General features: G+C 41.2%; 1 protein-coding gene across 2 annotated transcripts; it reads right to left on the bottom strand.

Moving 5' to 3' along the window:
* Nucleotides 1-705: 705 nt before the first annotated feature.
* On the bottom strand, nt 706-26,725 carry DAB2 (DAB adaptor protein 2). 2 transcript variants are annotated; one of them, XM_054283423.1, is made up of 14 exons: nt 26,570-26,725; nt 14,180-14,306; nt 12,863-13,002; nt 12,132-12,230; nt 11,689-11,820; nt 9,645-9,728; nt 9,072-9,119; nt 8,819-8,881; nt 7,408-8,037; nt 6,410-6,557; nt 5,309-5,812; nt 4,769-4,854; nt 3,842-3,909; nt 706-3,092 (listed from the first exon to the last, which is right to left on the bottom strand). In XM_054283423.1, exons 2-13 carry the CDS (start codon nt 14,271-14,273, stop codon nt 3,847-3,849), a joined length of 2,091 nt encoding a protein of 696 aa, XP_054139398.1. In that variant the 5' UTR covers nt 14,274-14,306; nt 26,570-26,725; the 3' UTR covers nt 706-3,092; nt 3,842-3,846. The 2 variants fall into 2 exon arrangements, with proteins under 2 accessions (XP_054139398.1, XP_054139399.1); XM_054283424.1 differs by having other exon boundaries at nt 14,180-14,299.
* Between the last annotated feature and the right edge of the window lie 1,175 nt (nt 26,726-27,900).

Here is a 27,900-nt window from a genome sequence, read left to right as displayed (position 1 = left end):
AGGAGCCATTAACTGCCTAGTGAAAAAGTTGTAACTGTGACTCATGTAAAGAACAAATAGTTCCTAAAGCAGAGCTGTTTACAAGAGCAAGTTCAGTGCATAACAGCTTTGGAATCCTCATTTGGAGTACTGCAGGACCGAAGTCCCAAGATTCTTCTTTTATTCCTCCCCCAGCCAATATAAAAGAACAACACATTATTTTTGTGGATATAAATGAGACTAAAACTCTTTTAGCTTTCACTCTGTCAAAAAATCCAAACCACAAGCCAGCTCTTTAGAAGAGCATTCCTTTTCAGTGGTTTTCTGTAATCCAGATTTAAGGCATCATGTGTTGGACACAGTCACAAGTCACTCATAAATAGCCTTCTGTTTAGCTGTTAAGAATTACATATTTGGATATAATCTTAAAATAATAATCTGAGGTAAAGATTTTCCAAATTACTATGGGTAATTGAAAAATACAATAGAAGCAGTTTTATTTTTCTCTATTCCCTGTTTTTTTGTGGCAGGGTGAGGGAAGTAAGGCAGACAAATTTGCCCCCTTGATTTGGATTCTTTCACTTAAGGAAATCTTCATCTGCTGCAGCCTCAGTCCAGTTTGATGAGTCCAGTTACAATAAACTAATTTGTTAGGCAAGAATGCAAGACACAGATCCTTGTAATATTGTATTGTTTTATCAAAACTGCTATCACAGTTCATGGTTCTTTAAGACAGAGACAGAGTAAGCAGCTATTCAAAGTTAGCTAGCAGACCAGCAAGCATTTTTGGCCAGCTTGTCCGAGGTCCTGGTGAGCCGGATGCACAACATCCTGATGGCCATTTCAAAATATGAACAGCAGTGATTTAAATCCCTAACTCAAATGCTGGTAAACATATTCCTTCATATTGGCATTAAGGCAGTCAACTGTCCTTTTATGTTTAATACTAAGTTTTATATTGCCATGCAGTCAAGAAGATAAAAAAGCAAAAAACAACAAAAAAACCCATAAACTGAAAAAAGCCAATCAACCAACCCAAACCCCCCAAAACAAAACCAAAACACACCCAAAAAAAGCCCGATTGAGATTCTGTAAACCCTCTTAAGACCTATATTTCAAGCTGGACAACAAATCCCTTGCAATGAGTTGTTTTTAACCCCTTAACCATCAAACAACATTAGAAATAAGAAGAAAAGTCTAAACCAGCAGCTTGCTAATGGATTTATTATTTTTTTAATCTATCTCTGTTAAAGGAGTATATAATTTCTTCTGAACACAAGATGTTCTAACTGAGATTTTCCAGCATCAGTTTAGATCTGCAAACCAGGAATATACAAGCTGAATTATTGAAACTTCTGAGTGTAATGCAATCTAAGTACTTAGCTCCCACAGTGCTGCAGAAAGAAGCAAGAAAGCATCTTTAGCAGCAACAAGCTCAGGCTGAGCAGCCAAAGTTCTAGTGATAGTTTTTACTAAATCAGTTTGAGATTTTTATATTTTAATATGGCACAGCATTCGTTGAACAGGTCTTATGCAAGAAGTTACAGAAAGCCCCTTTGACATCAGACAGCTACAGAACCTGTGAGGAATGATTCTCAGCAGACTTTAAATTTCTAACATCAACTAGACCCCAAGACACTTACAGAGGACAAAATTAACAGCCACACTGATGTTCATTTGATATGAAGAGTTGCTTCTTTTTAATGCTATTAAGTAACAGGTGCTACAGTTTTATATAACAGTGTAACATCAATAAGTTTCTACATTTCCAGTTTGAGACAAATACTTAAATTCATGATTTTTTTTTTAATTTTTTAAAACATTTTTGCATTACAGAAAGTGCAAGAGAAGTTTGTATGCAAGACTAATTGCATGACTGGCTGAATTGGGTACTAAGGCGGTATTCAAGTTGACTTTCTTAGCTCTCCAGTTTAGCAATGGCTTAGGCATTTAACAATAACATTTCAAGTTTATACTTAATATTAACAGAAAAACTTCTGACACATCAGTCATCACCACTGGCCAAGAATGTAGCTGTCACAGGCAGTTGTATCTGGTTCCAAAACCTGTTAGTAAAGAGGCTCTTGAGAAAAGGCAAGCTTTCCAATAGATGATTTTTTTACCTCACATTAATAGCACAGAGGTGGTGCATCTGTTCACCAGGAGCCTAGGCATGGAGTGAAGCCTTTTGGTGTTTTTGTTTTCTAGCATGCTGGAAACATCCCTCAGTACACCAAGTGACAAATCAAACTGAGCACATCAGGGACTCAGAGATATAAGCAAGAACCCTACCTGCTTGTTTCATTTATTTGCCAAGCCACCTTAACAGGAAAGTAATCCTAGTAGTTTTCCCTCCCTGAAAACTGCCATATTAGCACCAAGACAACAGTTAGTGTCCACAGCTACCTAAATGGTCTGCAAGAAGTTTTTCAGCTTACAGTGTAGGCCTCTAGTACTCAGGGCTTCAGCAGTGCTGTTACAGACTCCGCAGTCCCTTAATGACACATTTATGGTGGAATGATGCCTTTACTTTTAGTTAAATAGACCAGTATTAGATTATTTTCCTCTACATATAGTTACATTTTTGGGGCTAAGAGACCAAGTAATCTGTGCAGTCACCAATTAGAACTCCATAGCATCCCCTTAACTTTACAACTGGCTGCTGCTGTCATCATGGGCAGCTGACCTAGTTGTTTATGTTGTGGAGTTTCAGCTACTAATTCTAGACCCTTATGCAAAGGCAACATCTCTCCCCTAGGAACATTAAGCTCCTCTATTTTGGGACAGTAAGTGCTATGTAAAGGGAAATGGTACAAGACACATTACTCAGTGCTGCCAACCTCTCTGTAAAGGAGTGCAAAGAACCAAAGTAAAGGTAACATCCACCATCTTGAATTTGGGTTTTCAGCGTGAGTCAATATCCCCATTTGCTTTGCCCTGATTTGTCTTCACAGCATGTTCTTTGAGGGTCCATGCTTCAATCCACCTGGATAGAGTTTAGACTGCAGACATCATGAAACATCAGCAAGAATAGCAGACAGCAAAGTGAAACACATAGAAAAATCACGTTGAGAAGAGGTCCAGTCATTCCATTTGTCCTTTTCTGGTTATACCTAGTATAATTGAAAGGAATTAGTGTTAGGATGGTTATGAGTTGTGCTTTATTGCTTAAACAGAGCCACTGAGAACAAAACTAAAGCAATAAATATCAACACTTGTTCTTCTATCAGAAGCTAAACAGTATTTCAGGGGAAGACTGAAAGGTATGGCAGAAGATTTGCTGGATCAGTAGATCATGCTCTTCAGTCAATGGTATGAAACTTCAAATTACATTATTTTCTAGCAACAAAAGTGCTTGTAACAGCTTTTGATTAAAAATCAGAATAAGAGTCTAGTAGCCTTACTCTAGTTTTATTCCAATTTACTCAGAGTCCAAAATAGCCATTGTTGAGGTGATTAAACTTCAGAAAGCTGTATGCTGTATAAAGGGCACTCTATGCTAACATTCCCCATAGATATCTGAAAGTATTAAAGTCAGCTCCTCTGAGATCTGCAGCATGTATATAGTCATTAATTTTCCTCCAGGAAAGGAAATCTAGATCTACTGTGGGCTTGGGATTTAAATCTGCATAAGAATAAAGTCTTTATTTCTAACCAAGTGAAGCTGGCTAGGCTTAGACAGACTACAGCTATGTGCAAATCTGATAGAGGTACTTTAGCAGAAGTTCCTCCAAGCACTGTTTGCCATATTTCAGAGAGCATCAGTGTGAAGCTACTGCAGTTTTTGGATATCTCTTTGCCAAACACTTCCTCAATAAATTTCAGAGGATGAAGTAGGTTGGCTTGTTAGGGGAAGACTCACCTGATCTATGCAAATGGGTTGCCAAATTGGTCACCAAAAGGACCAGAAGGTGGATTCTGAGATTCCTTCTACAGAACAAGAGATAAGCTGTTAGTGGATTTCCAGTTTTCACCAGATTTACACTGCATGGCTCTATGAGCTATTTCCTGTTCAAACACCTGAAAAGAATACTTCATAGCTCCAGCTAAACACACATTTACTGTACTGCATCAACAAAAGAAGGGGGCTCTAAGCCATGTTAGCTTTTGTGCTAGTCCAAGGCAAGGACTTTTCTTCAGAAAACTGTTTGCTACTGAACACTCTTTTGGAGCCAGTGAAGTCATGAGATATCTTTTAGTCAAATGCTAGAAGTCTTAAGTCAGCACTCTGGTATTGGTCCAGAATTTTCACTGAGGGCTTTAAGTGCTCTGTCTCAATTAGAGTGATCTGGTGAAGCCACTTTCTCCCCTACAGAGCCCTGAACATGGAACCTCTCATTTGTTCAGCTAGAGAGCTTCACAATCCACATGGCTTAATCTGCTCTAAAGAGGGTTATATATAACCAAAGTGGAGTATTTCTGCAGCTACATTGTGATACTCTTTTGTAGAGTGTCCCAATACTACAGAACTTTGCACCATGAGCAACTGGTTGTGGTGCCAAGCCAAGTGGAATAATGCTTTGTTAACCTTTGTTAACCTTCTTACAACAGATACCCTCTGCTAGATCACATATTAGCCTCCAAGATGCAAGTTTTTTGTTGTATGGCCTCTAAAGTCAGAACTAAACTAGTGCTCAAACATAGGCAACGCAGTTATTAAGGGGAGAAAAAAAGGGTTTTGATTGCTTTTTTTGTGGTGGTGATGTCATTTGGGCATTTTGGTGTTAAGGTGTTTGTTTGTAGTTTGTTTTGGTTTTTGTTTCTTTTGTTGGGTTTTTTTACTACTTACAGATGAGGCACCAAAAGTTTCATCTTGACTTTCAAACAGGCCTTCAGCTGGCAACGCACTTTGTCCAGGAACAGGCTTTGGTGGTTCTAAAAAAGAGAGACATACTGCTATAATTACTTGACAGATTTAGCAACCACTCAAGTCTGCTTGTATAGCAACACCACAGCTCATCTAATTAGAAACACAAAAAAATTAACTGGAATTTTCTTAGAGTGACTTTGAGTCACAATATTAACTCCTGCTCGTCCCTGACTAAGCTTAAAACAGATAGAAATTCTATCAATGTACAGAATTAGGTTTACCTCAGTCTAGTCAAATAATTTAGGCACTAGGTGTCAGTGTTCAGCCATGCTGCTGCTAAGTCTTCGATTTTTCTAGTTGAGCTAGCCCTTCAACCCTCTATTTCAGTAACCATTAACTCCAAAATGTAACCAGTCATTTTGGCAGACAGCTTGCTAGCTGCCATTTCATCATGATCTGTACTATCTTTAGAAATGCCTACTTTACTACTACAGTAACTGCTGAGAACTCCAGGAGCACCTGAAAGGCTTTGCTGTTCTCCTCTCCTTGCTGGTACTGCAGGCGGCTTTGTCAGCTGGAAGTCTTTGAACATTTCCTTGACATCCTTTATTTCTTTATCCCCAAGTGGATCCAGAGCAATGAATGCATCACTCTCTTTCTTAGACAGCTCCTTCTGCAGAGTAGTTCTGGGTGGTGGCTGGGGTGGGCTAGCTGCTGTTGACATGGAGGGCAGTGCTGAGGCTGTCTGGGCTGGGGGTGTTGGAGATGTGAACAGGCTGCTCTGGAACTGTGCCCAGGAACTGGGTGCAACTTGTGCTGGCTGTGACCAGAGACCAGAAGACTGAGTGGGTGCAGCACCAAAAGGTGAAGACTGGTTCCAGCCTGACACTGCTGGAGTACCTAAGGCAAGTGGCTGAGTAAGTCCTGAAGAATGAGCAGCCATTGACGCATGAAAGATTTTTGTGGCCTCAGTGAAGGAAACGGTCAGTGGGGTCCATGGTGATGAAGTTAATGGCAAGCCACCTGGGGGGAGATTGTTGTTACACAGCACTTCAGTCATCTGAAGATCACAAGCAGGAGTGTATCAATTCCATAAACGGTACTAGCAAAAGATTTTCATGTACTGTCTGCAAAAATCTCTTGATTTGCACTTACAAATTAAATCATTTGGGAGAAAGGCAGTGGGAGAAAGGGTTTAAATTTTTACTTTGCTGCATTTCAGTGCTGCAAGGACATAATTGAAGTTGTTTTAAGGGAAGGATGAACACAGTTCTAGCACAGAAGTGACAGGTGGATTTGCCATACAGCTGCTTCTGTTTAAATGATTATTAACATACCGTGCAGCAATGTTACCCCGACCTCTCAAGTTGTGCTTGGCTCACTTGAGCCTTGTGTACTTGAAGCAGGAATCTGCTGTCAAAGTTAAAGCAGTTAACTGCTTTAATCCTGATTCAGTTGAGGATGCAGAGTTTAGCATTTGCAGAACTTAATAGTTTAGGGCAAACAGCACATGGGTTAAAGGGTATAGCACTACACAAGAAGTAAAGGAAGACTAGAATCCATGCTTGGTGCTAGCAGATATCTTGGAGTAGAACAAAACATTTACTTTTGTAAACTAACCTAGAGCACCCAATGGAGCTGCTGTGGTAGAGCTGTTTTTGAAGAGGTCCGGTAGGTTAGCTGGCAAAGTTGCTGGCTGTGCCCCTGAGCTCAGGCTCTCTATAGATGGCACAAAGAAGTCTGGGTTGAACAAGTCATCCGATGCAGCCTAGAAAGAAAAAGAAAGTGAGATGCCATGGCAGAACACATGCTAGCACAACCAGGGCTCCCTAGTCCAGAGTCCAAAGGAGACTTTTTTCATCTAAAGAGGAGGAGGGAGTTTTGATGTAGCATTCAGAGTATAGGAGCTTCAAACATCACCCTTTTGTTCATGCCTATGGAGATACACAGCATAAAATAGGTAAAATATGTAGTAGTCACAAGCCAACAGCAGAACGGCAGGACTTAAAATGGGTGAATTATTTGCTACAAGTGAGCTTCCCTCTGCACCCTACCCCTTTAAACTCTACTACTTATTCTGCAGAAACCCGTGTGGTTGTGGCAAGGCCAGGAGTTTTGCATAATTTGAGTACAAGACAAATGAAGGTGATCCAGGGCCACACTCTGCCTAATCAGGCAAGTTAATTTCCTTCAGTAGGCAAATACTGAGAAACCACATGGGCTTTGGTAAGCTAGTACTAATACCTTATTGTCATGAGACCCTAGGTTGATGGGCATACTGCTATCATAAAAGGTTATACTGGTATCATAACAGATTCTGGCATGGTATCAAGTGTTAATATGCATAGCAGCTTACTTACCAGACCTTTACAGGAGTATGGCAGCATTAAAGAAGAGAGTATAGAATTTAGTGACCATAGCTACTATGAAGCATTCATTCATAGATATTAGAAGGTACTTTGGCTGCAGAGAGGTTAGTGTGAGCAGGGCAGGCAGAAGCAGACATGTTGTGAAGCTAGGTAGCCAGTTATACAGCAATAAGAAAGAAAGGCTGCCTTCACCCAGCTTCTCCAAATAAAATCATGCATATCACCATAAATTACTTGAACACTGTTCACCTTGACGGATCTCCTTCCTCTTCCTGGTTTGGTACTCTGTGGTGGTGGACTAATTGTTATAGGCTCATGTGGCATGAGTTGGATATTGTTTTCAGAATCCAGTTTTACTCCATTCTGCAGAGATGTTCCTTTGGAAGCACCTTCCAGAAACAGGTTTGTTGGGGCTTCAGGAAAGCCATTCCTTTCTCTCTCTGGTATCACATCGGGAATTCTTGCTGTAAGTGACTTACTCACAAGTGGCCACTGGCATGTTAGTGCTTCTCGTTTGCCAGTTCTATTAGAAATCTGGTCAAACTGTTTATCAAAGTAGTCAACATCACCATTTGGATCACCATTACCCCCTGCTGTCAAGGTAGTTGGACTTTTCTTCTGATCAGATTTTAGAGAATCAAATGAAGGTGATGCAGATTGGGCTGGCTGTGTGAAAGGATCATCACTGAAAGGGTCTGGATTAGGTGTAGGAAAGAAGCTGAGATTGGTAGAGAAAGAACTCTCAGGCAAGAAGGGTGTCTGTGCCTTTGGTTGTGGAAGAGAGGCTGTGATGTCATTCAAGAAGAGATCCTCTTTTGCAAAGGTTTGTTTGGTCTCAATTTCAGAATTAAAATCCACTAACAGAATCTCTTTAGCTTCCTATTTTTTCAGAGAGAAAAATGAAATTAGTTATATATAGATTTTGCTGCATAGTGAAAAAAATCAAGGAAAATAGCTGCAAAAGAAGAGATCCTAGTATCCAAAACATGATACAGGTAAATATTCAAAATCACACAGGAAAGCACTGGTGTTTATAGTCAAATTACAGCTACTTGGTCCCTGAAACACAATACTGAAACATCTGTTTTCAGATCCCCTAGTTAAATATCAGATACTTATTCTTCAACCTAGTGACTGTAGAGTGAGTAGGAATTACACCTAGGCTTTCACTTGAGTCACAGACCCCTGCTTGAGTTCCAATCCTTCATTCTGACAAGTTGTGAAATCACACTGCCTTGGTTTGACTTCAAAATGCAGTCTCAGCTTCAGAATAACACTGTAGAACTAGTGGAAGGTAACATGCTAATTCTCCACCAAGCATGCACAAGAAGGGTGAGACTTGGTCACTGGCTGGGTTGACAGCACCAACTGCGTCCTGCTGATGGTGGCTTACAGTGCCAGGTTTAACATGATGGTTTTCTGGGGTCTCTGAGCTATGATAAGGCTTATGCACTCGTTTGTGCAATCAGGCCAAGTTTTGAGCTAGAACGATAGTAGAATTAAGTACTAGAATGACATCTAGTGGCTAAGTGAATACTTTTCTGGCCCTACCCCACTAGCACAGCGATGATTGCTAGGCAGATGTCTCAGTAAAACCAGTACTAGGACTAAATTTGCTTTCAAAGAAAAAGCCAAGGTAAGTAAGCGAGACTCTACTTACTGTGGGGCTGCTCATATCAGGTGGTGTTGACATATCCCCAAACAAGTCCATCTGGTCAACTCCCTTGAAAGCAGAAATATTGAAAGAATTGGCATCTGTTAGAGCTCTCACAAGAAAAACAATGAAGCATAATGTAGATATACTGTAAAATCTGCAGTAAACACTATAAACACTGCATTTCCCACACAATATGGGGACAATCTGTTTTGAAATCTTTAATGACATCAACGAAAAGTTTTGAAATTTAACCTACCGGTTTCATTTTGTCAGCTTGATCAGCAGGCAGTTCTTCACCATCATTCTGTAATAGATGTATAACAGTGTCAGAAATAATTGGAATTTCAAAATTTGCCTTAAGCAAGGAACTTGTGGGCTTTAAAAAGAAAGTGACAGGGAAGGGAAGCATGAGAGAGATTACTACTCAGTATTAGATCCACAGATCCCTTTCACTTCCATTTCAATGTAATTTGGCATCTGACATTGCCTGCATAATGATGGCAGCATAGAGAAAGTAAAAGTTAGATGTGGTGCAGCAGCATACCTAATCAACAGAGGCTGAGTGGAAGTGACCTACCTCAGTCTTACATCCCTCTAAAGAAAAAAGACTTTTAATACCCAAACATCATGAAGAACATCAAAAGTCTCTCACTTTGGAGAAGCTCACCAGACCTAGGCAGTCAGACACCTGGCACAACTGCCAACCAATAGCTTCCAGTGTTTCTGGATTTAGGCACAGCTTAGTATCAAGTCTTACAAGAGCCCAAAAGTCAGCCAAAATTGAAACAAGCTTTTTGCAGACTCATGCAGTTTCTAGATTTTTACTCACCTTTTTCTTTTCTTCTTCTTCCTTCTTCTTCATATTATAAATTAGTTGGAAGAGGTCCTTAAGATCAGAAACCAGAGGCTCGGCCTGGAAAAGAATGTAGATTTTAGGCCATGTATTACTTTTACCTGTACTTCTACTGCTGCAATCAGTGCAACAAGCCAAACTTCCCTAAATGGTGCAAGACTTGAGATAACAGGAAAATCAGGAGTTTAAAGACCTGTTTAGTCTTCATACAAGATTCTGCTTATGTATAATCCCAGAGGAATGGAACACAAACAGTGTAGAACTGTTGTTAACTCTACAAAAGTGGCTGCACATGAATTTGTGCTAACCTGCTATGTTTTTGCTAAAAAGCTGATAGCAGTACTTCTTAAGTGCATGGCAAGTCCTAGAATTGCAAAATTTATCCAAGCCTTCTGGTCATCTCCAGAGAGGAAGAATATTTTGCATTTGTCTATTTGCTACCAACTGAATGTGGAGAAAACTTCTATATATAATACTACTTTTATTTTAAACAGTGTAAAAAGAGGAAAGGAGCAAGGCAAGCATGAAGTAAGATTATCATCACCTCAAATGTGTAAAGCTTTAGAGACCAGCTTTAAATGGGATCTGTGACATGATGACAGTTTAATATGAATTAGAAAGGCACGGCATGCCCTGCGCATCCATTAACAAGAATGTTGTTGTTGAGATGGTGGTGAGTTTAGCTGCACTGCTTTGGAACACTTGTCAGTGCCTGGACTAGGACACCTTCCCATCTTCAGCCACTACCATTGGCACAAGCAGAGAATCCTTTGTACAGATCTCACTGCTTTCACCTGAGCACCATCCTCTCCTAATCAAGGAGTATAAGACACGCAGCCATGGGAAGAGCCATTGCAAGAATCATCAGCTTTAACAAGGAGTAACAGCTGCAGCAGGCTAGAGCTGCAGAAGCCCTTACTTACAAACAAATTACTTACTTCCTTACTTACAAATTTATGACAAAAACACACAGCAGCAAGTCAAGAGCTGTCTAAGGCCTGGCTGGGCTTAGAGGCTGGCAAGCAGCATCCCATGGTGAAATGAAGGAACAGACTCCAGAGTGCATACAAAAGGCTTTTGTGCTTAACCTACAATTCCACTGAAATCAATACAATTATTGGTCAGAATGCTGACAAATTAATAAAAAAGACTTAAAAGAAGGCCTTATAGCTGTTACTGAAGTACTAACATGCTCCAACAAGGAGCTCCTCAGTGGAGGACTTGTAGTGGGTCTAAAGCTGCCAGCAGGTTCTCCAGGAGGGCAGGTAGGAATGGGTAAAAAAATCTAGCTTTGAAGTCTGGGCTCATCAAGTCATTATAGTGATTATTATAAAATCATTCTAAAGACAAGCTGATAAATAAAAAGTACCTAACTTCAGGTTGTTTTTGAAGCAGTGGTATTTTAAGTAGCTTTTTCCAGAATACAGTATTGAGATTCCCCTCAGAGATACTAACCTTGCACACAGGATTTCTGCATGCGAGGAACTTATCACAGAAGGATCAGAATCCCTCCCAACAAGTTCAGGTTAGGAGGTCCTAGGAGGGCCAGATCTGTCATTTACAGGCCCCAGAATCATTATTGCAATTGAGTAAGTGATTTCCTTGCTGCACAAGGCAAAGCATCATGAGAATAGACTAACTAGTTCTATATTTCTGTTAGTTCAGAATGAAGCTCTGGCTATTTTACTTAAGAATTAGTACTTTCACAGTGGGAAGCCTGTGCTAATGGCTCTGTTCATCTCACTAATGACTTTCATAGACAAGTTAAGCATTGTTGATCATAATAACCAAGACTACTTGAGGGATTTTATTCTGGACTACAAAGAAACTGTACAAGACATGAGCCAGTGGTGACACAGTCAATTCCTATTGTCTTTCTTTCCATAAAGTCTGTCCATGCATGCTGGTATTCTCCAGAGGAATTTTGTAGTATTACCACAAAACACTAGACCTTTATCACATGTTAAATATTTACACAACAACATTATCCATAGCACATGAAAAAGTGTCTGATTCATACCTGTTGGGCTGTTTTTATGGCAAAAAATTGGTGCTGGCCTTCTCCTCCACATATATAGCCAAAGGCACGATTGTCTGTTACATCCCGAGCAATAAAGGAGATTTTGTTTACTGGATGCTCATGTTCTATGACCTGGAATTGGGAAAAAAGCAAAAAATATTGGTTTAAATTTCTGGAAATATAATAGTTGCTATTCTCTGTAGTGAGAATGATTGTAAAAAATCTTCAGTCCAAACCTCAGGCTCATCAACCTTTGATTAATCACAATAGGACACAGCTGTCTTTCTGACAGGACTCTTCAGCATTACAAACATTTCACAAGCCAATTTTTATATGTGGAAGTGAGATATAGTGTCCAAATAAGAATCTAGTTCATATTGGTCTAACTTCCAGGTGCCTCACTAGCTTTAAGAATCACATTAAGAAAATAGGTTTTATCTTACCCCAGTTTTTTCATCTATTATCTTTATACCAGAGAGGGAGATGTTTACTGAGATCTTCTGTTTGTGTTGGCCCTGGGAACGGGCTGCTGCTGCCATTCCCTGAAAAGAATGAATGCCAAAGTATCCATGAGACTTCTGTTGGATTGAGCTTTAACTTGTTTGTAATATATGACTGCTTAGGTGTAAAGTGATACCACAGATCTAGATGGTTTCCTCTGTAAATTTATTAGAGCCTTTAAACAGATTTTAGTTCACAAAATTGCTGCAGTAGCAGCATCTTTACCTGCTTTTCCAGTCTAATTGAAGGTATGTGAGTGTTCTGCACTGCAGAAGCAATGGTCTTTGTTGCTGCAGGGATTAATTTATTTTTTAATTTTTCTGTATCTCTCAATGTCATCATTGACACAAGATGCCAACTTGTGCTTTGAGGTCAGTGTTCAATTTCACAGCAATCCCCCCTTCCCCTCCAAAACTCAAGCTCATAATTTGTAATGAAATTCATACTGCCATCATTCATACTGGATGCCTACAGACCAAAAGGAATGTTCCCAGACTTTCAGAGAAATGTCCTTCGAGCCAGAGGTTACAATACAGGAAGCAACATCCATCTAGATGGTGTTGTTAGTAACTACATTACCATTAAGCTGTATCTGAAGTTTTGCCAAAGTGACTGATCTGCTTTTTGAAGGCTAATCAGAGATTGTTCCTTACATGACAGATCAAGCCCTTACCTTCAGCTTCATCATTGAATCCTGACTCATTTTGTCTCCTCTTGCCTCAGGAACATCATCTATGCCAATCAGTTTAGCCTTGTATTTTACACCATCACCTTTGAATCTAGTCAAGAGAGATTCATCTGTTTTTTCTGGCCCTGGAGAAAGATAAAAGGTTTGGTGGGTCTGTTTGTTTTTTTGAGGTTATTTTTACATTTGGGTGGATTGGGTTTTTTGTTTGGTTGGTTTTGTTGTTTTTTTGTTTTTTTTTTTTAATGATATAAACAGCTATGTTGAGATTCATGATCTTAAAAAAATATACACCATATAAGTATTCACCAAATACATGTTAGAACTGTCTCTTGAGTACAGCTGACTAACAATCTGTGTGCAGTGCAAGACAGGTACTCCTTTAAGGTCACAGTACTCTTGCAGAATGGGGCTTCAGTGCTAAAGTCTGGGGGCTTCAGAACAATTGTTCACCACATAAAAGAATAAAATGTGGAAAAGCAACAGTCAAGTAGATATAGGTGCTAAGAATTAATGACACCATGCAGAAATGGTACTTCCCATGGCCATACAGGATGTTCAGTAAGGCCTTTAGGTGTTATCCCCATGCTCTGATGTAGGCAGATCTCTTCTTGCTGTGCAAAAAGAATCTCCCAGTTTGCATTTAAGAACCTGATATCAGCACCATCATACAATGAGTCCTGGTACTTTGGTTCTAAGCATTTGGGATTTTAGCTAATTTGTTTTTTCTGCTGGTCCTGCTACTAGGAACTGCTTGCTTTTCTTCTCTGCATGCTCAACATTGCTCAAGTATGTACCTAGGTATGTATTTTTATATGAGATAATTATATTTACATGATCTAATCTATCAAAAAATCTATTATCTGATATACGATAATTCTCATGGAATGAGTTTTCTAGCTTCTCTGGACTAGAATTTGTATTCAGCACAAATCTCCTTTCTGGAGGCTCGGGAGGAGTCAAGTTAAAGTTCAGACTAACAGTTATCATAGTGCTCCAGTGTCTGGTCACCTCCTCAGAAGAATGTCTCTTCTCCAGGCTCTTGCTTATTTGTTAGGCTCAGAAAATCACTCACTTAACAGTGGAACAGAGAGCTTTACAACTTCAGGCTAGAAAAAAGATTTTTAAATGAAAAGCCTACCTTCTGGTTAAGTTTATTATACTGGCATATTTACTCACTCTTCTGGTCAGGTGGTAAACTCAGAGTTATTTCAGCAGTAGTGGGAGGGTGATATTAGTGTTGGCAAATGCAAAAGATTAAGGACACAGAATAGAGGAGGTCTTCATGTGGTAAGCATTTCTTACCTTTCTTTTTTTCCTTCTTTGAAGATTGTGCCTTTGGTGGAGCCTGTTGTTCAGGCTGGCTGTTGGTAGCAGTAGTTTCAGCTTCAGAAGACATGATGGTACTCTGGCCACTTATGTTCGCTGTAGGCTTAAAAACCCAAATAACAGTTAGAAGACAGAAATAATATTTTACCTTGAGGAAGAAATACTTTTATTAGAGCTTTTAGTCCACCTGAAGTTCTGCTGCACACTGATGCCTGACAAAGCCTGAAGGCATAAGGAGTGCTCATAGGGCAGGTCTGACTCTGATCACACAGAGCATGAAGTCACTGCCAGGTGATGAACTCTCACCTCAGTAATAGCCAAGCAGTAGGGCACACTGATCTACACCAATGGGCTGTACTTGCACCAACATGTTTTAATCTGTCAATCTTTAACTTTTTTTACCTTTTAAGGCTATTTATAGAACCTCAGGTATTTTGGTTTGTTCTTCTTCAGCACTGCCAGCTGCATCTCTAAAATAGCGTAGGAGAGAAGGCAAGAAACATTTGCTAGGAATCTGTTCCAAAGTATTATGAGTATGACACCAAAACACCCAAAAGATGCCAGTAGATATTGTTCATGTTTTTATAACCAGCAAAGTCAGAGGTTATACCACTCAACAGGTAAAACTAAATAATTTCCTCAGGCTGCAGATAGACTGTTCCAGTAAAAACACAACAGAACCTCAAGCCAAACCCCCCACATCCTTGTCTTTGCAGTAATCAAGTAGCCTTCAGATTTTCAAAAACCCTGCAAATTGACAAGAAACTATGGACTTTTAGAACTTACCTCTATGCCATGTGACCCTTTTGCCTCTGAGACACAGATTAAAAAAATAAGTTACAGTCACCATGTTTTGTTCCAACACGGCTGAAGCACTCACTCTCACCATATAGAGGTACTCAGAACAGCTTTATAGAGTTATGAAGATCTAAACCAAGCCAGAAAGAATATCCACATCTGCTACCATTCTATCAATCTTCTGTCTGAGATATTGCAATGGCTGCAGTTAGTCCCTTGAATTTTAGGATAACAAATGAAGTCAAGAAATTGTTTATATAACTAATAATATTTAAATAATTGGGATCCTTTTTAATGCACCCTACATCCAGGCAAGCTGCTATAAATCAAGTCATCCCTTTTATCTAGCATTTGAGACACAATTTGTATGTAGATACAAGTACTGAAGCATTGCATAGCCCCTTGCATTAGAAGTTTGTTAGTCTCAATAGTCAATTCCTCATTTGTCTTAGTAATATTTGATGCTTTAACCCATTACTTGAAATGTACTTTCAGGGTTTTGCTCTCACTCCTGCCTTCCCTTCCTCCAATTTACTGCTAACTAGACTGACTCAACCAGCTTGCTACTAACTGAATAATGGCTATAAATTCTCAATTGACTCCTAACCCAGGAAGAACACAAATTCCTAGGTCCTAAAGAGAATTTCACTCTGAAAGCCTCCATTTTCATTTAACCAGGAGGAAGGCCTTTAGGGAACTAGCTAATCTAAGCAAAATTAGACCTAGCTTCTCACCAGATGGCTTGTGAATTGCATTTAGCATTGGTCAAGTAAATCAACAGAGATAAGGGTGCTCAAATGGGAAAGAACTGTCAGCTATACCTGTTCTCCTCTGTAAGCAACTTATCTGGCCACAGTCAGGGAACATTTGATGCAAGGGAACAAAGGTGTTGCTGAGAAATTTCAAGTGGTTCCGAGTAGAAATTCATGTTAGAGGAGGAGTTTGTTTAGCAAGCCATGGTTATTTAAGAAATGTTATCACTGAAAGAGTGGCTTGCATGTCCATTCTGACAAAGGGTCAAGGGGACAACTATTAAGCCCACAGGGATTTTGCAGAATACTCGCAACAATGCTGAAACAGATTGTGCCTATTGAAATCCACATTTTAATCAGATAAAATGAAGTCAACTGAATTCTTCTTTCAGAGTAACTAAGCTACTTAGTTACTCTGAAAGAAGAGTTTCTATCAGCTACTTTGCCTGATAGTATAGTTTTGGGTAGAGCTATCTTTTGGACATAAGCATAAGGAATCCCTCCCTAGATTTATCAGGTCTTTCAGAAATAAAGGAAGGAAGAGAGTTAAGGTAGGATCATTAATTAAACATCCACTCCTGTGTGGAAGATTACTGTTGAGAGAATAGAAGGAAAAGGCCCAGAAGAGAGAAATAAGACGTGCTCTCAAGAAGCTGAGTTATAACTTTAGGACATTCTGCCTAGCTCCATTCTGGAAAGAAGAAATAAGAACCTCAAGGCACTGAATCCTGCCTGTCAGTGATCCTTCTTCCTCTAATTAGCAGAGCTACACCCAGCTGTGTTGGAATACAACTTGCATCACATGTTGAAGTAAAATTAAGAGGCAATAAAAAAGAAATAACTTAGGAAGGAGAAAATATGCACAAGCAAGACCTCACTTTGACAACTGTAAACTGGTCTATGTCTACATGTGCAGCTGCCACCTTTGAATTCCAGGCATCTCTGATCATCACTGCCATCTGCGTCCATGATTTCCTTTGTGTGGAAATCAGACCACAAATTTTTATAGAACCAGATAGTAAAAAAACCCACAGTGAAGGAAGATGGGAAGGGATACACAAGTGTGGCTGAGCCTTTGTTAATATCCTATCTTACTATGGGAAAGCTCATTTTTAGTGTTGGCAATGCAATTTTAGATTAGTGAGGGCCTTCGGCTACATTACAGAACCTACTCTCATATCTGAGATCTGCCAAAACTCATGTTTCCTAGTGAGATTTTGCAGTACACGATGGTCATTTATCATACCTTTGGAGAACTTGGTGTCTTTGAAAATCACCTCAGAAACCACAGAATAAGTGAAACTAAAAACACAATGAGAGACAAAGGCAAGCTTAATATGTGTTCATATTTTAAATAACTACTTCTTGATACCTGAGTTAAGCCACATGTCCAGTACTAAATTGTCTCTGTCTTCACCTTAAAATTTCCCTGGGGTGGTGGGGAACATGTAGCTTGAGCTAGCAGTAATCTATTCTGCTCACAATAAAAGAGCCTCAACACAAGTAAATACAGTTTCAGGGCTTTACACTCAAGATAAAGCTAGCCAAGGTCTTCATCACACTTAAGTTTGTGTTATCTTAGTGGAAAGTGCTGGTGTGCTTAACATGCAAGTAACTAAAATTAAGTCAAAAATCTTCCATTTGTTTCTTGGGGGCTTCCTTTCACAGTACTCAGCCTCTTGGTAGATTTTCCTTGCTCCAGCTGCAGGTGGAAGGCAACAAGAGTAGAATTGTTTTCTTACACGTTAATTTTGAAACCATCTCAAAAGAGTCAGCCAGCAAATGTGGCAAGGTTAGAGATGCATGTGCTTGTATGCAAGAGTGAAAGGACAGCTGAGCCTTCAGATATGCTGGCATAGTAAAGAATAAGGTCATTGCCCCAACAACTATGTCAGCACTTTAAAGCAGTTTGGATCTCATCCATGTCAGCGAGTCCATTGGTATCACCACACCTTAATTACTCACTAATCAGTTGTATGGCCCATCTTCATTGCTATGCTAAATGTGCGGTTTCAAAATTCCAAAGAGTACAGATTTACAGATGCTGCCACCTTGGGAGAAGTGCACCAAACTCTACCTGTATCACCACATTCATATCATACACATTTTTCTCACCCACTTTTCAATTTACTCCAGACAGGGCTTGCAAAGACACCACTAGCAGTATCTTCCTCCTCTCCTTCAGGGACTGTCCTGTGGAGAGCAGATAGATACTGATGACTCCTCAGACAAACTCCATGTCAGGCTCTCAACACACAGCGCTTGATGTACAACCCGCTACCTGCTGAATCAAGTCAGACTACTCTCTGTTCAAGACTTGTACTTCATTTCTACACAGTTACCTTAGGAAGTCAGTCTCATAACTTCTGGTATACTGCACTTTTGGTGCCTTTGAACTTTGCAGAGAGGGCTGTCAGTAATGACAAATCATCCCTGAAATACCTGTTTTTTAGCAAGACTTGGGAGAACATGCTGAACAATTTTTGTTGAGAAACATTTAGCTTCCCTTAGAGATGCTTTTACAGATATCTTTTATTTGAGAAAGGGGTGGAGACACAGTAGATACCCTTAATGACTCTGTTTTTGTCCTGTGGACAAGTGAATTGAGTATCTTCATTATGGCTGTAGTTTGTCATAGAATTAAGGACTGAAGAGAATCCTCACCAACAGACAGGTTTTTCCCCTCTCAGCAGACAAATATAAATGTGTCAAAGTTGATGAGATATTATCTAAGAGGTTAGGGACATCCAAAAAGTCAGAGGTAGATAAGCTAAACATCTGCGCAGCAGCCCAATACTTTGTCCTCTTCACAGCCTGTGCTCCTTCTTTGTCCCTACAAGTACATGATTCAGCTAAAAGAGTAATTGCATGTAAATATTAACCTTGAATTAGAATCTGTAAGGCCGGGAGAGGACAAGAGAAGCTTTTACTGCTGAGTGAAATACTGTTAGGATGAACTAGGAACAGGAAGCACAGCAACAGCTCAACTGCTGAACATGCTCCTGGGGCAGGTTGTTTCCTCCCCCACCATTCTTGAAGGGTTACTCAGGTTCTTCTGGTTAGAAGGCTGTGCTAGTGAATTCAAGATTTTAGTTTTCAAGCTAAGAAAATAGGCTAAAGGCTGAACAGCAATTCACACAGTGACTGGGAAGAGTCAAAGTTGTAAAGCCAGACAGTCTGTTTTCAGTAAATCATCTTGACTGGCAGCCTTCTGCTCACATCAGGAGTATAGCAGCAGATTTGGGTGAGCCCCTGTAGGGCTGACCGACATTTACATCTAACAACTCCCCATCTAACAACTCCCCATCTGATTATCACATTTTCTGCTTAGTTCCTGTCCTGCTTCAATGGTAGTAGCCTTGAGAAGCCCTAGGCATGCATTAATAAATCAAAAACTTAAAAGTACTAATCAGACTTTTGCTTTTTAAACAGGATCACTCATGCTGACGAGTCAAATAAAATGTAATCTTAAATGTTTTCTTTCATTGCTAGAACACCCGTTGCTCTGGTATCTCACAGTTTCTAAAGAGTTCAAGTTGAATAAACCTTCTGTAACATGACACAAGAGATTACAAGGATTTAGATGGAACATTCTAGATGCTTGTTCTGATTCAAGCATTAACATTAGCCTGTTTTCTCTATTAAAACAATCAAACTATTCTGTTATGAACTGACATATCCAGCAACTAATATCCATGAGAAGTAACTGTCTTACCTACAGCTAGTTATATCTGATGTGTTCACACTTACACATGACTAATACCTGCATGAAGACAAGTAGTAGAAGAAAGTTCACAGATGGCTTGGGAACTATTCACCTGCAGTTTTAGCAATGTCTGGAATGCAAGAGCAGTATTACTTGTCAGAAAGATGACTGAATACATACTTTTATACTGCAGAGCATAACCAAAGGTCCCATGGTTTGTCTTGTAAGAGAGAGGGAAAAAAAAGGATATTAAACAACACTGCCTGGCAAGTGCAGCTAATTGTCACTCCCACAATTCAGTAAGGCTTACATTAGCAATGCACCCATCATTCGGTTCAAAAATCCTGTTGAACTGTCCTGCTTAGGCTGTAGATTGGTAGAAATGTGATTTTTGTTCAAGAGATCATTTGTTTGGTATTGTGACTTTAGTTAAACCAGGCACCTACCTGTTGGACCAAGTATTTCTAGAATAACAGGATTTTACTTTAGGGAACTTCCAGCATGCAACTTGCTTTTCAAGCCCTCTTTGATGTTTTGTCTTCTTACCCAGGAGGTGGACTGGTACTTTGTTGAGGTAAAGGCAGACTTAAGCCAATGGCTTCCTTTGTCAACACCAATTCCAGTTTGGAATAAACTGCAACAGCACTTAACATATTGCAGGATGTGGAATATAGTCCAGCTGTGTTCATCATATACAATCAGTAATGAGAAACAGGGAAGGGTGACCTTCATCTGCTTAGTAGGATAGAAGTGTAGCATTAAACACATCAGGGAATACTTCCCTTGTGCTGCTCCCTTCCCTAGTACCAGCTACGAAGCAGATAAAGATCTCAGTGCACTAATTAGCCATGTCAGCTGCAGATGTTGGCATGTACCATGGCTGGTGCAGGATCACGCCTGTGAAACCACACAGAGAGCTCACCGCTCAGCCAACTTGCCAGCTGCTATTTCATCACTTGAACAGAACAGTCTGTTCTCATCACATCAGCCTCCTCTGAAGCTCTTGGTTTTTAGCAAGAACATAGAAATTCAAGTTCCTGAAAGTGTTTCATACACACTTGAATCATGGCCAAGAGAATATCACTAAGTTAGCAGCTGAGACTGAACAGGTCATACTGTTCAAGTGGTGCAATTCAATTGGTACTTTTTTATCATTCTACTATGCTTTCAAGCATATGATTTCTGAACAGATAATAAGTCACTTGTCAACCCAGCTACAGCAGTGGCTCTACTTCAGATTTTTCTTCCACTTGTCATGGAAATAAATATATCTTTTGCAGGAAGATTAAAGCAGTGGGCTCAAGAGCAGTAATGACCAGTTTAAATAAGCTGTACCTGATGAACACATGGAACAATGCCTATTCACAAGTGAAAAGCATTTAATGAGCTCATTTTATTTGGTTCCCTGAAGAATTAATCACAAGATGAAGTAAACTAGCACTGTCATAGTGTTTGATAGAATTATTTTTCAGCCAGGAACTTCAGTATCTAAAGGTAGTGCCCAAATATCTAGCTAGTCCACCTTAAATTATTAGTTGTTCCAGGAATAATGCTGCAACAAGGCTTGATAGCAGCCTTTCCTGCTCTGTTCATTAGCTATGGTGGCCTAATCATTAATTTATTGAATTAAGAAATTATTTTAGTACCAGCAATACCAACATCTGAACTCCAAACTCCTCCCTTAGAAAGAAATTGGAAGGGCATACTGGGATACCTTTCTTGATAGAGAGCTATTACTTTGGAAACAGAGACTAATTAGATTATATGTTTAAATTATCCACAAGAATTTTCTTCCTTTCAGCCTTCAAGAAGACAGCATATTTTACAACCTGCCAAGGGAGCACTCCTCTGTAACTCTCTTTAGTTTCCAGTTGTGAAGCCTCACAAATTAGTGGCACCTGAGCCAGAACTCAGCTGCCTGCTGTAGTTACTGCTAAGGAAAACATCACCTGCCCAAGGGATGAGGAATCTCAAGCAATGTGGCTGCTGCTCAACCTTTTGCCAGTATTCCTTCTTGAGACTCACTGGCTATACCAAACAACATAGAAGCAAAGCAGTTGTTAGTCAAGGCAGCTAGTGTTTACCCAGATGCCACTGAGTTTGAACTGAACAACAAATCAAACACTTAATTTCCAACTGTACTCCTAAGGCCCTCCTGCCTAGAAGGCCTGTTTCTGATATTCTTGCTTGCTAGTATAGTGAAGGACTCTTGCCAATAACCATGCTTTTCACCCCTCCTTCTCAGAGCAGGAACTTGACACATATTGAAGCTGTTATCATAGGTTATGTCAGCTGCATACAGTTAACTGTCTGCTGCTGGCACTGCTATCCTTCTTTACAGTTTGGGTATATGCAAGCTGTACTGAGAGAAATTGCATATGTTTTGCACAGCTTACTCTTAAGTGTGTTCTCTACTGGTTCACAAATTTATCTGTATGATAAATAGGATTTTCCTGTACTATTCTTGCATTCACACAACCTAAACCCGTGCAATCCTGGCCACGTTGTTGGGTACTGCAGTTTGCTTACCCAGACCGGTTATCCCAGGAGCAGCCAAAAGCCTATCATTAAATATTCATCCCAGCAGTAACTGAAGAGCACTCCACCTACCCCCCAGATACTGTGCCTCTCAATACACAAATTGTTGTAGCAGTTACTGCCACACTGGAGTCACTCCATACTGCCTCTTGTAAGAGATGCAAATTATGTTCATTATGTATTCTGAGAAGACTGATGAAAATTCTGCTTGCAGAGCCTACTTATTGTAGGCTCTTCTACAGCAGTTCCAGTCTTGTTAAGTATTATGAGGCATATTGCTTAATATAAGGGTTACACTTGCCTTCAAGATTAGTTATTACCAAGGCCCCCAGCTCTCCCTTGTATATGTAGCAAGAAAGGCAATGAATAACTACACAAGACTCAAATCTAAAAAGGTGGTATGGAAGGATCTGTACCAGAGGTAAGAAAGGATTAACCAGGAATTTTAGAGCTCCACTACAGTTCTCACAGTAGGTATCCCATTGAACAGCTAATAGAGTTTCATAGATGACTGTTCTACAGTAAGTTTCCCTACCAGTAATTACAATTACACCTATTAGAGGAAGTTTACACTACAATTCATGAATCCAGACTATAAAGCAATCTTGATCAGGGTCTCTCTAATTTTCCATCTCTGTGATAGTCTTGGCAGCACATTATTGGGATGCCCCCATCCCTCAGAAGCATACAAGGAGAAGTGTCAGATCTAGAGTTTACCTTTCATCAACCAGGGCAGCCATTGTTTGCAGACAGATCTGTGATTTGAGCTACTAGAAAACTAGTCCTTACACACACAGTGACCTTTGTCCCTTGCCTCAAAGCACAAATGACCACATTCTGACAGGGCAAAGAAGAGATCTGAAAGGTAGAAAAACAGGTTGTAATGTTAAAATGGCATCCTTAGGGCTCCCAACTTCTTTTGCCCCCTCCTAAGAGGAAGGTTTCATCCATAGGCATTTTAGCCATGGGGCTAAAATGATTAGGTGTGTGGCACATCAGCATTAGGATTTGAATAGACTTTGCTGGAGGCACATCTTCCTAGCTGACATTGTCATGAAGCCTCCTGACTGTCAAGGTGAAGGTCCATTATCCTGTCTCTTAGACCTACTTTTTCTGCTGAAGAGATAATCCTCATCTTATTGCTTAAGATGAACATGCAACATGAACTGACAGAACAGCAGGAAATTCAGCTCCAAGGCCAATAATTTGTCCTTATCTGGCCCCGTAATGTCTGAGCTTTTGGATTTAAGGGGACATGCACCAGCTATGAAGCTATATTAAAAACTTCTAAAATTAATTTTAAAATCACATTGATAATTAGGGGCAGATATCTACAGGGCATTTCAGCTGAGACCCTTCATCCTCAAGCACTCCAGAGCATATGCAAGGCATAATCTTTCAGATGAGGAGAGACTAGAATGGTCTATGTCCCCATCAGCCAGGGCTGAGAAGACCTGGATGGGAGAAGATGCTTTGTTCAGCACTCAACTGCCCAGCTGGTATAAACAAGATAATCCTGTTGAAACTGGTACCTCCTGTTTATTGGCTAGGCCTGACGCTGTGCTTCATCCAGCTTCTTTATAACCCTGAGACCCTTGAACCCAAGCACAGCCTCAGAATCAGGTTTCTAATGCCAGTTTTTCTTCTCAGTTACAATCCTCAGACAGCTTATTTGATTTGATCTCTTTAACACAACCTCAAGTTGTATTTCTGTGGAGTCCATGCTGAGGTAGCGAGTAGTGCCTTATCCCTGTTTGTGTTTCACAGCAGAAGCTCATTAAGACCTCTTGGCAGTCCCTGATCCCAGTGGTATCATCTTGATTCTACTAACAATCCATTTGTCTGCATGCAAGATCTGAAGTTTTTCTCCAAAATCCTTGCAGGTTACAAAGTTACCTTCGTGCTGCTTCAACATTTGTTTTGAAAGAATCTAGCCAGCAAGCAGAATTTGCATCAGCCCTGGTTCCAGATCAAGCTAGCTTTCTCTAGATGAGGAATTTATTGCTTTGTACAGGCAAATTCATGCTTCTGTAGTGGTCGCATATTGCTATCCTTGCTGAATAAATTCCATGAGCATTGACAGGGTTAACCCAGCTGTCACACAAATTTCCTAAAAGTGTGAGGTTTACTAGGAAAGGAGAACACCAATAAGACAGAAAAAATCAGCAGGTTTGGGAACAATACCCAACAGCTATGGAATATTGATGCACTTTTACATCTAATCTCCAACTATGGCTTTTCTACTTTGATTTCTGAGCAGCCACGTTGGATTCACCCTTCCTTGACATTAAGTGCATTTATTTGCTTTCCCACAGAGACAAAAACCTACCGTTTCCATACATCATAATCACCTGATTAAAGTGTTTCTTCTCATATCTGCTTGAGAAATAGAGGCCTTGAGCAAGAAGTACATCTATAGCAGCTACTGGTCTGCATGTAGTTTAACAAGTAATGCTCTTCTCAATGAGAAAATAGATTGTGTAGAGATGCTTAGCAGCATTGTAGAAGGCATACAGCAGATTAGACATCACCTTCACAAAAATTCACTCAATTTTACACTGAGCTTTCCTATGCTCCAAACCATGGTGTTTGCTAGTTAAGCCTCTGTTCTGGTGACTCACCTGACTTTGATTCAGCACTCTCATCCTCCTTACCTTTGCTACCATTTGGTTATCCTTCTTCCAAAACAAGCCTACTATTAATAAAAATTTCTACTTCAGATGTGACCACATCCTCACACCATCCAGGAAACTTTGAAAAGCTGATTGTGGCTCAAGAAACATTCTGCTGGATGCAACTGCAGTGATTCTTTGAACAGATGTGGTGGGTGACCCCTTAGATAGTGCTCAGCTGGAACGATCTTTTGTGGATTACAATTCATGTCTTGAGCCTCACCCATCTCCAGGAAGGTCCTAATGGAAGCTGACACAAAGACCTGCTAGCATTATAAGTGCCTAGGAGGTCACTATCAGACACAATGTCATCCTTTTAGTTTAATGCTGCCTGTCAAGTCTTCACAGCAAACTACAACACACACCTTCATAATTAATTTTTTTCTCTACTTGAATCTGCATCTTTAATTTTGTCTATTTACAGAGACATTGCCTTCCTAGAGCATACCTATGGCCATTTTTTAGCATACAGTGTACCTCCATGCTCTCAGATTTGGTTACTTTTGGGCAGCCTTTTTTACGAAAGTTACAAAAGACTTGTGAAGAAACAAATGCTCCCTTTTAAGGCAAACTTAGCTTAATTAGGAGAAGACTTAAAAATTTCCAACTCTCAAAATAATAAAATCACCAGCATTACCAGTGAGTTTATAGAAAGCATTTGAGTAACCAATATTTCTGAGGGGTAAAACCTCTTTACAAAGAGGTCCACCTGAGGAAATCTGTCTATATTGGCAACACCTGCATTTGTCTTATGACTCACTGCACTGGCATTGTCAAGTGTCACCATATAATGGACATTGGACCAGACATAATGGATCATCACCTGAGACATCAATTTCTCTGTCACAGTAGAAGACTAATTCCAGAAAATCATCAACATCTACAGCTATCCCAGTTTACCGCAGACTGAAGTAGCATGCAGAAATTCACTGGCAGACAGAGGAGTGTTCAATCAAAAACAGTAAGGGCACTCCACCCAAAACCAGAACAAAACCCTACTCCTGCTTCACAGCATCCTAACCTGCGCTCGCATTGTCTCTGCTATTAGAGACCTTCTTTCATATTAGTTATTTATTATAACAAATTGGCTATAAAGCCCAGGAAATTTAGAGTTTATATAGTTTATCTATTTAATTATTTCAATCCCATCCTCCCCACACACAGAACTGAAAAGACGCGTTTATATTGCTTTACTCTCACGCTTCCCCGGCCAGCCGCCCCGCCGGAGCCAGGAGCAGGATACGGGCGGCTTCTCCGGCAGCTCGGCCGGGACAGGCAGCCCGGAGCCCGGCCCGGGCAGCGCCGAGAGCCCCGTGGGACGGGACGGGGCCACCGCGGCGCCGCCGCCCCCGCCGCAGCGCGGTCCCTCAGCGCGGCTGGGCACTCAGCGCGGCTGCGGAGCCGAGCCCGGCCGGGCGGGCACCCACCGCCCCTCAGCGCGGCTGCCGAGCCGAGCCCGGCCGGGCGGGCACCCACCGCCCCTCAGCGCGGCTGCCGAGCCGAGCCCGGCCGGGCGGGCACCCACCGCCCCTCAGCGCGGCTGCCGAGCCGAGCCCGGCCGGGCGGGCACCCACCGCCCCTCAGCGCGGCTGCCGAGCCGAGCCCGGCCGGGCGGGCACCCACCGCCCCTCAGCGCGGCTGCCGAGCCGAGCCCGGCCGGGCGGGCACCCACCGCCCCTCAGCGCGGCTGCCGAGCCGAGCCCGGCCGGGCGGGTACTCAGTGCCCCTCCTGCAGCACCAGCCGTGCCAGCGCCCACCCCACACGTACCCCGAGCCCCACCGCCGGCACACAATGTCGCGTCGTCGCAAAAGATAAAAATTAAAAAAAAAAAAAAAAAATCGCCTTCCCCCGGTGACAGCTCCTTCGCCCCCTCCCCGGCCGTGCGGCTCGGCTCCTTACGGGCTATATCCGTGCCTCTCCGTGCATGATCCGGTGAGCTCAGCCAGTAGCCTGGCTGGGACCGGGGCCCCGGTTAAATATTCGGTTGCACTCTCGCCTTCAGATTAGTTAGCCACTCACAGCGAGCGATATGGTTTTAATCAGATGCTGGCAGCTGACGACTACCCAGGAATGCGCTGTGATGTTTTTGCTGCTTGGTCTTGGCTACTCCCCCTCAACGTGTCGGTGCTCACAAGTTTAACCCCTTGCGAGCCGCCGCTGCGGGGCCGGGAGGGCTCCCACGGGGGAACGGAGCCCCACGGGGACAGGCGGGACGTGGGGACAGGCGGGTGGGACCCCGCGGGGACAGGGATCGAGTGGCATCCACAGGCTGTAGCACCCTCTCGACCCTCCATCTCCTCTAATCTGTGACCTGCAGAACCAAAATATTGGGTCAGTGCAATTCAGTTTCTGGGTCACATCGAGACCTGACCTTTGTACTTCCCACTCATCTTTATTCAAACATCTATCATGTTTTCCAACTTTCATGAAAGAACCTCTGATAAAAAAATGATATTTTTCTCCTTGTAGCAGAATGGTAGTTTTTCCTTTTCAAGGTTGTTAACCTATTTTTTTTTATAAATTCTGTTCAAAATTGTGCATTTGGGTCTGCACCAATACTCAATTAAAAAAAAAAAAAAGAAAAGAAAAAAGAGAGCAATACTTTTTCTTTTCCCCCCTGCTGAATAAATACATTTGATAGATATTTCGAAGTTTTCAAAAGATGGAAATATTTAACACAAACTTATTTTACCACCGGGAAGGTCAAGGCTCAAAACTGGCATTTGGCAAACATCCTCATCCAAAGCTACTAAAGGATACAATGCTTTTCTAGATATGGCATGGTATTCTTATTTTTCATGAATAGCTAGACCGTGCTATTCCTCCCTCTGCCTGAGGTGAGTACGAGCTGATAGTTTTGTCTCACTTGCCTATATCAGCCTTTCATCTGAGAAGTGCTTAATTTAACTAAAAAGGACACGAGAAACGTCTTTTTATACTCTAGCCTAGTGTTCACAGAAGGAAGTGCATACCGCAGAAGTAGGGAGGATTTTGCTACAATTAGCAGGTTGCCGGCTGCACACACGTCGGTATTGGCAGGATTAGATCTGAATTCTTTGGGACACAGTTAAATTCATGTTTAACAAAGTTGGTTTTGTACAGCTGGCACTGCTCTGTACATTGTTTTGAACAACTTGCGCTAAACACCCACCAGCAGGACTGGAGCTTCTTGGTGCTGCTTGGGCGGTACGTATTTTAAAGAATAATACTCAGCTCAGCATCCTTTATGA

Source organism: Melozone crissalis, unplaced genomic scaffold (genome assembly GCF_028551555.1).
Source record: "Melozone crissalis strain CALT ecotype California unplaced genomic scaffold, PUWL_Pcris_2 ptg000036l_1, whole genome shotgun sequence".
Lineage (NCBI taxonomy): Eukaryota > Metazoa > Chordata > Aves > Passeriformes > Passerellidae > Melozone > Melozone crissalis.
This window is presented reverse-complemented; position numbering and strand designations above follow the sequence as displayed.

What these genes read in the sequence shown, in the direction of transcription:
- DAB2 (XM_054283423.1), bottom strand. Translation starts at nt 14,273, where the DNA reads ATGTCTTCTGAAGCTGAAACTACTGCTACCAACAGCCAGCCTGAACAA. An exon ending in CCATAAAAACAGCCCAACAG is followed by an intron (nt 9,729 to 11,688) that starts GTATGAATCAGA and finishes ATTCTTTTCCAG; the next exon opens with GCCGAGCCTCTGGTTTCTGA. An exon ending in AAGAAGAAGAAAAGAAAAAG is followed by an intron (nt 9,120 to 9,644) that starts GTGAGTAAAAAT and finishes CATCTATTACAG; the next exon opens with AATGATGGTGAAGAACTGCC.